Source organism: Schistocerca piceifrons, chromosome 2, assembly GCF_021461385.2.
Source record: "Schistocerca piceifrons isolate TAMUIC-IGC-003096 chromosome 2, iqSchPice1.1, whole genome shotgun sequence".
NCBI classification, from domain to species: domain Eukaryota; kingdom Metazoa; phylum Arthropoda; class Insecta; order Orthoptera; family Acrididae; genus Schistocerca; species Schistocerca piceifrons.
This window is the reverse complement of record NC_060139.1, coordinates 820,350,292-820,363,803: the sequence shown is the minus strand read 5'-3', so window position 1 is coordinate 820,363,803 and position 13,512 is coordinate 820,350,292. Positions and strand designations below refer to the sequence as shown.

Genomic DNA, 13,512 nt, shown 5'->3' with positions numbered 1-13,512 from the left:
GTTGGTTGTCTGTAACTGAAACTGATGATGTATGGTTCACACCTCCTCTATACTATGCAGTAATGGAGTAAGTAAACATTCCTCAGTCAACTTTGTACATTTATTTTTTACACCTTTGCCATACATTATTTTAATACAGAAATAATTATGCAATTTTCTGTTTTATTCTTCCATGGAAGCAGATTATCATCTTCAAAACTTGAGAAAAACATATGAAACGGATGAACAATATTCCTTATATAAAACAGAGCCCAACTGTAGCATGTCACAAACCATTTAATGTATGTTGCATCAGCCAACTGTTTAACCGTGTCAATCATGAACTATTTTATTAATATTAATTTTTCCTATCTGTCTTTCTCTCAAGGTAAAAATTTCGAAAACTGGATTATTTCTTTCTCTTTTTCTTCCCCTTCTTATCTTTGTACATCAGCCTTTCTTCTCTCCTATCTTTTATTGAATTATTAATCCAAATTTTCATTGTAAGTTAGCAGGAAAAATAACTCACCTGTTTCCTTCTTGGTTGAGGTGAAGGTGGATTTTCAGTAAACGATATATGTGGCATGTGAGATAACTGAGGGAGTTTCAGTGGTGACTCAAAGTGCTGAGGTGGACCCTGCAGTCCTGGTGACAGAGAAAATGAGTCTTTCTCTGTTGAATGACCTGTGGAACTTGAGAAATTACGTGGTGGTGCTGACGCAAATAGTCCCAGCTTCTCCAGTGGAGTAAGTGTAGCCGATGGAGGTGGTGGAGGAGGTGGTGGTGGTGACGTATGTGGCTGATCCTTTTCCGAAACAGCATGCTCTGTGTGAGCCAGACCACGCACCTGGAAAACATATTTAACAAAATATGTATGCACAATATAGTTCAACAAGTTCAGTCATAAGTTTCTTCATTTAATTTATTTTTCCAGCAATATATCTAATGAGTATACAATATTAAATGAAGCTGCAAATGGTATAAATTATATACTCAGGTTCTAATAATGCTTCAGCTTACAGTCCAAATGTAACACATCTTCAGACAATGTTATCATTAGCTCACTGTTAAGAAGTTCTGAAGCCCCTCTTTGGTCCTAGGATTTTGTTCTGTCTCTCATCATTTTTTTACTTCTTCAGTGTTTTGGGCATAAGAAAACTGTCAAGTAGGCACATGGTTTAGAGCCCATGTGGAACTGCATGTCCACCTGTAACTGGCTATGTGTCAGTTCATTGGTGTACCATACATATACCACATCCAACAGTACCATTCCTAGTAAAGTACTGCAGTATTCAAAGCAATCTTTGGATTCAGGATAGCTTCAGCTAACACACATCAGTGAAACCACAGTCTTTTTGTTAACAGCTGACTCTGTCCCAGTGACCATGCAGACTTACATAATATTACTGTGCATGTAAATGTCATTCTTACACAAATATGATACTAAGATGGCAGTGATCCCAATAAGGGTTAAATGTTTTATAAATAAATGTTACACATCTCAGACATGTAGCTAACACTAATCAACTACATTTTAACACCAATTGCCACTCTTAATACAGTCATAGTGTGACACAGTCTAATTGCCAATTTGTTGACACCAAGTACCATACTGTAGTTCACACAAGAATGCCATGTAAAGTGGACACATGACCCGCCATGTTCAATTTTTTATTTTATTTATTTATTTATTTATTTTTGTGGCACCACAACTGAGAAGGCCTAAGGACAAATCATGAGACTACAAAGACTTTCACAGTGGAGTCCTCTGATAACAAGTGTTCAGTATACTTGCCAAGTTAAATTCAAATAAAATTCCTAGTTTCTGACGACTGCCTCTATTGTCATCATCAGGGGCTAACTCTGATAGTTGTGAAACTCATGAGCCTCCCATTTACTTTCATGCTCTGAGGATGTCATCTGATCAGATGGATTACATTACCATCTGATTAGCCAGATTACTTCACCATCTGATTGGGAGGAATACATCACAGAAATTGCACATGCTGAGGTGGCACCCAATGTCTCCATAGATTATATTTGTACTTTCTGTTCAGTGTCACTTGCAATACCACCACTTACATCAGAGAAATCTTCCTCTGTGCTCTTTTTGTATCAAGTTCACACTTCCATGCACTGCTAAGTGTATAGCTTATGATGATAAATCAGCTAAAATTTTCACTGTGGTTCAAGAAATTGTGTAGTTGCACAAGTTTCTTCCATGTTATGGTTGTGATCTTCAGACCAATGACTTGTTTGAGATTAAGCCTTGGTCCCCTTCTAAAATAAAATTTTAATCCTCCCCCCCCCCCCCTCCCCCCAAACACTTCCTCCATCACCAAATTAAACATTCTTTGAGGCCTCCAGTCGTGACCTGTCAACCTTTTCTAAGGTCAAATTGTACTATAAAGATCTTTTATTCCCAAATTCATTTAGTACTTCTTCATTGCTTTTGTAACACCACATTTCAAAACCATTTGTTTTCCCTCTTACCTGTACTGTTGATCATCCATGTTTCACTTCCATATCAGGCTACACTTCAGACAATACATTCAGAAAAGACTTCCTAAAACTTAAATTTGTATTCTACATTACGAAACTTCTCTTTTGCAGAAAAGCTTTCTTTGCTACTGCCAGTGTGCATTTTATATCTTCTTTACTTCTGCAGTCTCTACCACTCAAGCAAAGCTCATATACCACTTGTAGTGTCTCATTTGCCAATCTAACTCCCTCAGTACCGATTGATTTACTTCCACTACACTCCCTTATTTTATTGTTGTTGGCATTCATATTATACCCAGTTTTCTATGCAATATTCATTCCAAACAACTGTACATCCAAATGCTTTCCTGTCTCTAACAGAATTACTATTCCGTTAACAAATTTGTGTTTATTTCTTTTCATGAAAATTCAATGATTTTCTAAATTTCTCCTAGGTTTCCTTTCTGCTTGCCAAAGGTACAGATTGAATAACATGTACGATACACTACAAACATATCTCACTTTCTTCTCAATTAATGCCTCATTTTCATATACTTTGACTCTTATAGGTGCAGTCTGGTTTCTGTACAAACAGTAGATACCTTTACAATTTCAAGGAGTATATCCCAGTTTACATTGTCAAAAGCTTTTTTCCAAATCTATGAACACTATAGAAGTAGGTTTTTCTTACTTCAACTACACTACCGGCCATTAAAATTGCTACACCATGAAGATGACATGCTACAGATGTGAAATTTAACCAACAGGAAGAAGATGCTGCGATATGCAAATGATTAGCTTTTCAGAGCATTCACACAAGGTTGGCGCTGGTGGCGACACCTACAACATGCTGACATGAGGAAAGTTTCTAACCGATTTCTCATACACAAACAGCAGTTGACGGGCGTAGCCTGGTGAAACGTTGTTGTGATGCCTCATGTAAGGAAGAGAAATGTGTACCATCACATTTCTGACTTTGATAAAGGTCACATTGTAGCCTATCGTGGTTGCAGTTTATCGTGTCACAACATTGCTGCTCGCGTTGGTCCGAGATTCAATGACTGTTAGCAGAACATGGAATCGGTGGGTTCAGGAGGGTAATATGGAATGCCGTGCTGGATCCCAACGCCCTTGTATCACTAGCAGCTGAGATGACAGGCAGCTTATCCGCATGGCTGTAACGGATCGTGCAGCCATGTCTCGATCCCTGAGTCAACAGATGGGGACGTTTGCAAGACAACAACCACCTGCACGAACAGTTCAATGATGTTTGCAGCAGCATGGACTATCAGCTTGGAGGCCATGGCTGCGGTTACCCTTGATGCTGCATCACAGACAGAAGCGCTTGCGATAGTGTACTCAACGACGAACCTGGGTGCACGAATGGCAAAACGTCATTTTTTCGGATGAATCCAGTTCTGTTTACAGCATCATGATGATCACATCCATGTTTGGCGACATCGCGGTGAATGCACAATGGAAGCTTGTATTCGTCATCGCCATAGTGGCGTATCATCCGGCGTGATGGTATGGGGTGCCATTGGTTACACGTCTTGGTCTCCTCTTGTTCGCATTGACGGCACTTGGAACAGTAGACGTTACATTTCAGATGTGTTACGACCCGTGGCTCACCATTTCATTCGATCCCTGTGAAACCCTACATTTCAGCAGGATAATGCACGACCGCATGTTGCAGGTCCTGTACGGGCATTTCTGGATACAGAAAATGTTTGACTGCTGCTCTGGCCAGCACATTCTCCAGATCTCTCACCTATTGAAAACGTCTGGTCAATGATGGCCGAGCAACTGGCTTGTCACAGTTTGCCAGTCACTACTCTTGATGAACTGTGGTATCATGTTGAAGCTGCATGGGCAGCTGTACCTGTACACGCCATCCAAGTTCTGTTTGACTTAATGCCCAGGCATATCAAGGCTGTTATTACGCCCAGAGGTGGTTATTCCGAGTACTGATTTCTGAGGATCTATGCACCCAAATTGCATTAAAGTATAATCACATGTCAGTTCTAGTATAATATATATGTCCAATGAATACCCGTTTATCATCTGCATTTCTTCTTGGTGTAGCAATTTTAAAGGCCAGTTGTGTATTTTCTAAGAAAAGTCACAAAGTCAGTACAGCTTCCAGTGTAATTCTATTTCATTAGAATATTAACTGTTTTACACCACGTCAGTTTCTACCAGTCATTCCATACTTCTGTATGTAATCCCTCAGAGTATTATGGAGACATGACTATTTAAAGTGATGGCTCTGTAATACCCACACCTGTTAGCACCTGCCTAGTCAAGTATTATGATTATTACATTCTTCTTGATGACCGTCTGTCTGAGGTATGTCTGTCTCGTATAGCCTACAGATGAGGTAGAACAGTTTTATCACACTGGGATCTTCCTAGGATTGTAATAACTCTTAGGAAATTTTGTCTAATCCAGGTGCCTTATTTTGACTAATGTCTTTCAATGCTCAGTCAAATTCTTAAGTATTGCATTTTGCATCTCATCTTCATACTCTTTCTCTTCCTCACCATAATATTGTCTTCAAGTTTCTTTACTTTGAATAGCTCCTGTATACCATATTTATCTGAGTACAAGATGACCCCTTTTCTTAAGAGGCATGTTGAGGAAATATTATTTTTAACATGCTATGGCTAATCAGAATTACAGACTATTTTATCTGTATAAAGTATCAGCCTAAAAAAGTTAAAATTCTAGATATTCCAAACATATAGCATTCATTATAGTCTACATCTTGATAATATAAGGAGAAATAAAATAAACAAAATAGAAAGGGTTTACATTAATTTTTACTTTCGTATCCTTTTATGATTACTATCTAAGCTTATTGTATGTGGTATCACTTCATCATACTTGTCACCATCATCATCATCACCTGTGTAATTATCTGGGATGATAGTTTCATATATCCATTGAGAGGTGCGAAGAGATACAACATATTTGTATATAGAGGAAGCAATGAAATTTGTAATCGGGTCTGACACAAATATTTGGCTGTTTCTTTTCAATATGTTGCAATTTCCTATGTTGTGGTTATTGTGAGACCTGAGAAAACAGCTTTCAAAACACATCATTTTGTTTTCATCATACTTCATTGCGAAGACTGACAACATTGCTGCATGGAGCATAGAAGTATGCTAATGGGCCCTATCTACATTTGTACCATCTCATGCCAAAACATAGACTATCATTGAGTAAATGTGAAAGTGCATTTAAATATCCTGGAAGCACAATAACTAAAGACTTGAGATGTCACCAGGAGGTGAAAACTCGAATTGCCATAGCAAAGGAGGCATTCAACAGAAAGAGGAGAATCTTATGTGGCAAATTAGATAAAGGTCTATGGAAAAGGCTTGGCAAATGTTTTGTCTGGAGTGTGGCACTATATGGGGCAGAAACATGGACGCTGAGATGAGAGGATGAAAAAAGGTTAGAAGCATTTGAGATGTGGATGTGGAGGAGAATGGAGGGAATAAGCTGGATGGAAAGAGTGAGTAATGAAAGAGTATTGGAACGGGTTGGTGAGAGAAGATATGTGCTGAAGGTTTTAAGAGAAAGGAAAAAGAACTGGTTGGGACATTCATTGAGAAGGGAGTGCTTGCTAGCAGATGCTTTGGAAGGTTTGGTTTGTGGGAGAAGACTGAGAGGTAGAAGGAGATACAATATGATAGATGACATAAAGGGGAAATTATGCAGACCTGAAGAGGATGGCAGAAGACCAGACAGCCTGGAGAACTACCATGTGAAAACCTGCCTTTTGCCAGAACACATGATGATGATGATTCAGAAGTGCTAGTATAGTGAGGCATGCACGAGAATTTTGGTTAAGTTTTGAAACTAGATGAAGATACTGGAAAAACTGAAACTGTGATGAAAAGTTGTGAGTCATACCTGGACAACACAACTGGGCAGACTTGCCTACAAAGGCCAGATTTTGTATCTTAATCCTACTACATACAAAATGATTGATTGTGAAATAGAAGAGAAAACTGAACAGTGTCAATTATGCCAATTTCATACAAAACACTAAAAATAACTATCTGCAGAATATGAAACCAAAAATATAATCAGTTTAATGTCTTACCTGCAATGACTCAGCAGCTTTTATAAGCGATGTTAATTGTTCTTGGATGACACTTATTTCACCCTTATACATGAAGTCTACAATTGCTTGGACTTCCCATCCCCGCAAGTCCTTCAGCACAATGACAGGATGCTTACAAGGATTCTCTGAGAATATCCTTTGGAAGTAGGGACTGAAAAAGAAGAATTAACAAAAAGTAGGTCAAAGGATTATCGTGTGCCTGTATCTGAAAAACAAACACTAATACTCACGATATTAGAAATGCTTAGAATATGGTGCTCAAATTCATTCACATTTTACTAATTCTAATGTCAAATGGATCAGTCAGCTAGGACTACAGCTTGATAAAGACCACAGGGAAACTACTGCATTACCCCCAAAACATACAATTCATGTAACATATCTTTTTAGATTTGCATGCAGATTTTTACAAAAAGCCACTGAATACAATGTAATTTTAATGCTTTGTGAAGCATACAATAATTACATCAAATTAGACATACTGGCACGAAATTTGTGTAATGCAAGTACTTAAACACTGATGCAGGCTCCTATCTTGTCTGCAGTTTATCATCTTTGTATTATTCTTTTTGAATTATTTTATGTTTCACCTAACTTTTTCCTCACTGATTTCATTTCTAGAACTGTAAAATGTTTCTGTCCTATGTCAGTGCTCCCCCTGACTACCAAATCCAATCCCTAGTCCTCCTTAATTGCCTTGATTTAAAGCTGAAGGATTGTCACTTGAATGTCAAGTCTATTTTCAATTCTCAATAAATTATACTTCTCCTTGCTTCTTTTTACTATTATTTGATGCACTGAATAAACATCAAACAAAGTTTCTAGATGGTCATTTAAGATGAGAAAAGCAAGTCAACCTACTGAACACAAGGTTGAGTCAATATTCTTATGTCTTAAGAATGCTTAGGGACTGCTGAAACACTGAAACAGTAATACGTTCTTACTATGCAGATGTGTGTAGCCTGTTATAGAATGATGTGATGTTACGGGGAAATGCAAGTTTTGCAAAAACAGATGTCTAAAATTTAAAAATGAGCAATAAAAATAGTGAAAGGGGTTACTAATAGAAAATCATGCTGAAACATTTTTAAGGAATTTAAAATTTTGGCCTTCCTGGATTGTACATATATAAAGTGGGATGACAAGAGATTGGGTTTAATATCCTGTCAACATCAAGGTTATTAGAGACAGAGCACAAGCTCATATTGTGTCAAGGATGGGAAAGGAAGTCAGCTGTGCCCTTTCAGCTGTGCCTGGATTGATTTAGAGAAATCTCAGAAAACCTAAATGTGGATGGTCAGAAGTGGTCTGAACCATCATCCTCCTGAATGCGAGACCAGTGTGCTAACCTCTGCGCCACCTCACTCAGTACACATTTAAAGTGTGTTACCATAAAACACATATGGAATTTTCAGTATTAAACAGCCAAGTTCACAATTATGAAGAGAGACATAAAGAAAAGTATACTACATAAACCTAAAATAAACCATATTGCATTGCCAGCAGGTTAGATATGATTAGGACAAGCTGTTAACTGTGGCTGCATTCATATTTCAGTATTTTTATTATGATGAGGGACAGTGACTAAGTAAACATTGTCCGAACGGGCCATGAAGGCCCAATGATACCTACTGGCCACTGTGTCATCCTCAGCTCTTAGGAATCACACGATGCGGATACAGAGGGGCATGTGGTCTGCACACTGCTCTCCCATCCATTGTTGTCAGTTTTCATGACCAGTGTCACAACTTCTTAATCCTCCATCTCCTCAATTGGCCTCACAAGGGTTGTGTGCACCCTGCTTGCCAACAGCACTCGACAGCCCTGGACGGTGACCCATCCAACTGCTAGCTAAGCTTGGCAGCACATAATTTTGGTGATCTTACATGCCAGTTTTATGTTGTGTTTGACTAGTAATCAATACATCCTAGGTCCTGGTTCAAACACAACCAGTACTTAAATTTTGAACAAAAAATCATAAGTAATGGTGGCTGTATGCTTTTGGTGTAAGTCACCCTCATTCTGCAAAGGGAAATTGTCCCTAAAAGGTCGGAGGCTCTGCAATTATCAATGGCATGAGGATGCAGAAGGTAATGGAAACTAATGCATTAAAGACACACAATGTGTACACAAAGGACATGTAGCCTGTAACTGAAAATGTGTCATGTGTCAGGGTACAGAATGTCAGAAATTTGAATATGTTATGGGAGCTAGAAAATCTGAAAAGGGAAAAGCTAAGGCTCAGTCTAGATATAATGGGAGTCAGTGAAGTGAAATGTAAAGAAGACTAGAATTTTTGGTTGTACAAAAACTGGGCAATACCAACATTAGAAGAAAATGGTGTAACAGGAGTAGGATCTGTCATGAACAGGAATGAAGGACAGAGAGTGGATTACTGATGGTGTTATTCTCGTCAGAAGCAGGATTCAAATCCATAGTAAAAGGATGTGAATAACAAGATTCACTTATATATTGCTATCCTCAGTGAAAGTGAAGAGAATTACAGGATGTGTTGAATGGAACAAACATTCTGATGACCACAGAACATGGGCTGGCAGCAAATCAAAGAAACACGAAAGCAATGGTAAGCAACAGAAATGAGAATAGCGAGAAATTTAACATTGGAATTGGTGATCATGAAGTAGATGAAGTTAAGGAATTTTGCTACCTAGGCGGTAAAATAACCCATGACGGATGGAGCAGGGAGGACAGTAAAAGTAGACTAGTACTGGCAAAAAGTACATTCATCACCAAAAGAAGTCTACTAGTATCAAACATAGGCCTCAATTTGAGGAAGAAATTTCGGAGAATGTGTGTTAGGAGTACAGTGTAGTATGGTAGTGAAATATGGACTGTGGGACAACCATGAAGAAGAGAATGAAAGCATCTGAGATGTGGTGCAACAGAAGAATATTGAAAATTAGGTGGACTGGTTAGTTAAGGAATGAGGTGGTTCCCCACAGAATCGGTGAGGAAAGGAATATATGGAAAACATTGACCTGAAGAAGAGAAAGGGTGACAGGAGATCTGTGAAGTCATCAAGGAATAACTTCCATGGCACTAGAGGGAGCTGTAAAGGGTAAAAACTGTAGAGGAAAACAGATATTTGGAATACATCCAACAAGTAAATGGAGATGTATGGTAGGTTACAAGTGCTACTCTAAGATGAAAAGGTTGGTGCAGAAGAGGAATTCATTGTGGGCTGCAGATAATGGATTAGAAAAAACTGTATTTACACAGTGATCTGCAGATGTATTACTTATGAAGACAGAAAAAATAATGTGAAATAGCAGATGGTTGCTTTTATTATTCAAAACAGGATGAGAAAGGAGTGAAACAAGTAACTGTAACAGAAAGGATAACTACAACAGAACACTGGGTTGAGAGAGAAACTACAGTCATTTTGGGATGGAAGACAACCAAAGATGATTTTGTTTGTTATCAGTGCATGATACTAACTAATTAGTTTCTAAAACTAAAAATTGAGTGCAGTAATATTCATGTAAGGAAATCAATTTTTTTTATTACCCATTAGAGGCTGTCATATTACAGGTAACAGCTAAAATTTGAAAATTACTGTTTTGTGGAATATGGGATGGAATATAGGCAGCACATTTGGTTAAAAGGCAGAAAAAAGCTTTTTGTAGATTTGAAGCTCTGATCTACTAATATGTCCAAATGAGACAAAAATGCACATATTAGACAGAAATGTCACAAAATAAGGCAGGAAGAATTGTTTATCAAGCAACTGTCTCCTACTAGTGTCATTTTTAACAATCATTAGAAATTTTACCTTCCTTAAAAAAAACAGTACTTATAAAAAATGCTTACCTACAAGCCGACAGAACAACTTTATGTGCTCGAACACTTGTCTCTTCACACACGAGAGTGACATCCACAAGTGTTTCATTTTGCAGCAGTGTGTCAAATGCGTTGAGGATGTGGTTCTGATGGTTATTCCATCTCAAACTGTAGTGTGGAGATGCCATGGCAGATTTAATTATAGGACACCTCTCTGCAACAAAATTACCCATGTACATTAATATATATACCATACAACGCTTCAGTATTTTTGTGATTCTGTCAATAAACACCTTCAGTTTTTAATAGTTCTCTAGCAAATTGCTACAGCAGTCATTTCTTATGATTTTACAAAGAGTTGAACTATATAACCCCCCCCCCCCCCCCCCCCACACACACACACACACAAACACACACGCATCTTAATGTATCTTACACTTATATGCCTGTATATTTACCTAATAATGTTGTTTTTACTTAATAGTTAAGAGTGAATTTAACATGAACTGTTCAGCTTACAACCACAACACTAAGTAAAAATTATATCCAAATAATCTATATATTATCCATCTCTTGGGATCAAGTTGAACTTTTATATTCTGTTGAAAAAACCTGTAACACACTGCAGGAAGGAAACTGGAAATTCTCTGATACCAGTATTTAAAAATAATTAACAGTGCCTCATTGGTTAAGCTTATAGTTTAAGCAAAAATTTTGGATTCATGTGATGCAAATCACTGCTAACAGCAATAAGCATGTAAAAAAATGTTTTTAGCTTTCAAAATACATGAGTTTTCTCAGATCAATAAAATTACATAAATGCTTAGAACAAAATTGTACATAAAAAGCAGCAGTTCAGTAGTGTCAAGAGTAAGAACATAGGCATTTTTCAAATTAACTTCTTGTCACCTAACTACCTAAAAGTATTCCTGTAATTATCTGTGTAAGTAGATATGCACTCACCAAAATTTGTTACTGTACATTATGAACGTTTCCTACTGTGGTTGCTTTTATCTGTCATTCTGCACCTCCATTTGATCCACAAACCTGTGAAGGGTCTCCTTCAGGATGGCATTTACAAAATGCAACGAATGACTGAAGGGTGTGTGGGGGGGGGGGGGGGGGGGGGGGGGGGGGGATGTGGGGGAGGAGAGGTGAGAGAGAGAGAGAATGAATTGTCTGTACTCCGCACGATGTGACAGTGATCACTAATATTCATATTTATTATATAAGAAATGCTATATGCCATTTCACTATCTTCAGTGCTATATTTTATAGTAAGTGATATATCATTTCAGGTAATGAAAACTGCTGATTTGTCAAGGATGCATTTCACACTCCTGTATGACGTGATGACAGCTGCTGCATGAAGTACACATAGGTACATCAGAAGGGGGACTGACAAGCATTTGGAACTACAAACCCCATAAACAAGCACTCTTAGATCAGTACAGAACATCTTTCTAAGCTCTGGGAATTGTTACAAAGTCTCTGTGTAACTTGATTTTATATCTTGACTATGGACTACTGAATTTATTTGAAATCCACCAGAGTTCCAAATAATGAACACAACAGGGGTGGCACTGGAATGTGATTCCTAAAGAAATCTCTAAACACATTTCAGGTTATTATAATTCTGGGTTTGTATGCCACCAATTACTGTATGTTGTACAGTTTGCCAGCAGAGATAGTGATTTACTCCATATACTACTTTATTCTGTTAAGGACACAGTCATAAAAACATATCAGTATTTAACGGCATTCATGTAATAACAAGAAGATGCACCCAATGCACTGTCATGCCACCAGATATTTAAAATGTGTAGCTGCTTCTAAATTCCAAAAGTTGCTTCCGTGAAAAGTAAGTGATATGACACTACCTTACTGAGATGGGCAAGTAAGAAACAGTTGTTTACATGGAGTACTATAATACAGATGAGCAGTTCGTAGTGGGCCATATAGACCTTATTGATATTTTAATGGAAAAATTTGAAGTTTCCTTTTGGTAATGAAGCAAGATGTTCCACTTATTTAAAGACAATGTTGGAATGAATGATGAGAAAGTATGGTCAGTATAAAAAAAGAAAAGTGCTATTGGCGTCATTTCATTTTAATTTAAAAAATTATTTAAATATAAATAGTTGAATGCAGCAAAAGCATTGACAGTTCCATACTCTATTCTTCTAAAATTAACATACATTGAAAGAACAAGAACGAACTACAGAGACAAATGAAAGATTCGAAGTATTACAACCACATCAAGCAGTCACGTTTCCTAAATGTGTGAACTGCAACTGTTGGTGAAAATAAAATTGTCTACGCATGTCTTAAACATGACAAACCACAGTAACAATTGTTACTGATAAGCAGTTTAATAAGCTGGAATCTGAAGTCTGTGCTGTAATTGCATTAGGGTGTATACTAAATTTAAAAACAAGGATATTCCATTGCTTATGTTTATAAAGCGAACAAAACGAGCAACCAGATTTAAAGTAAAAGGTAGAGTTGACGAAAGCGTGAAAATGTGGTCAATCTCCGGAGATTTTCTACGATCTCCAGACATGCACGGCTAATATCTCGTCTGTCCGGTGCACTATATCCCAACACAAGGCTGTCTACTGTAGCTACAAAATAATTTTGCTTTGTAAGCAGTCGATGTCATGCTAATAACTGGCAACTTTTTTATATGTTTTAATATACAGTTATTAGAACAAGCGCAAACGCGACGCTCTGGTAGGAGAAAAAGCTATCACGAATTACAGTTTGGAAACAGTCGGAGTGCGCGTTATTATATCTTTCTTCCACGGAAATACAAGTTTCGTCTGAGAAGTTAACAATGTGTGGGGCTTTGTAGAAAAGTGAGCAACACTGTTTCGAAGAAAAACTACGTGTGTTCTAGTTAATAACAACAGTGTTAAGTGGAACATGGTTCTCTGTATAATTTTTTTTTACTATTGAAAATATCCAGCTGTAATAGTACTGCGATCACAAAATTGTCTAAAGCCAAAAGAAAGTTTGCTGTCGTTCAGAATTACAGCATCGTTTGGGCTACCGTGGGAACAAGTGTTCGTATCATCAACAAATACACATTTAAAAATTTCGAAAATAATTAC

The 13,512-nt window shown here is 37.5% G+C and overlaps 1 protein-coding gene across 1 annotated transcript in view; it reads right to left on the bottom strand.

The window, feature by feature from the left end:
- The window catches only part of LOC124775897 (protein jim lovell-like), a 44,963-nt gene extending 34,376 nt beyond the window's left edge, over nt 1-10,587 (bottom strand). The window contains 3 exon segments of the mRNA XM_047250731.1: nt 509-826; nt 6,578-6,749; nt 10,430-10,587. Of these exon segments, the coding sequence (XP_047106687.1) occupies nt 509-826; nt 6,578-6,749; nt 10,430-10,587 (648 nt within the window).
- Between the last annotated feature and the right edge of the window lie 2,925 nt (nt 10,588-13,512).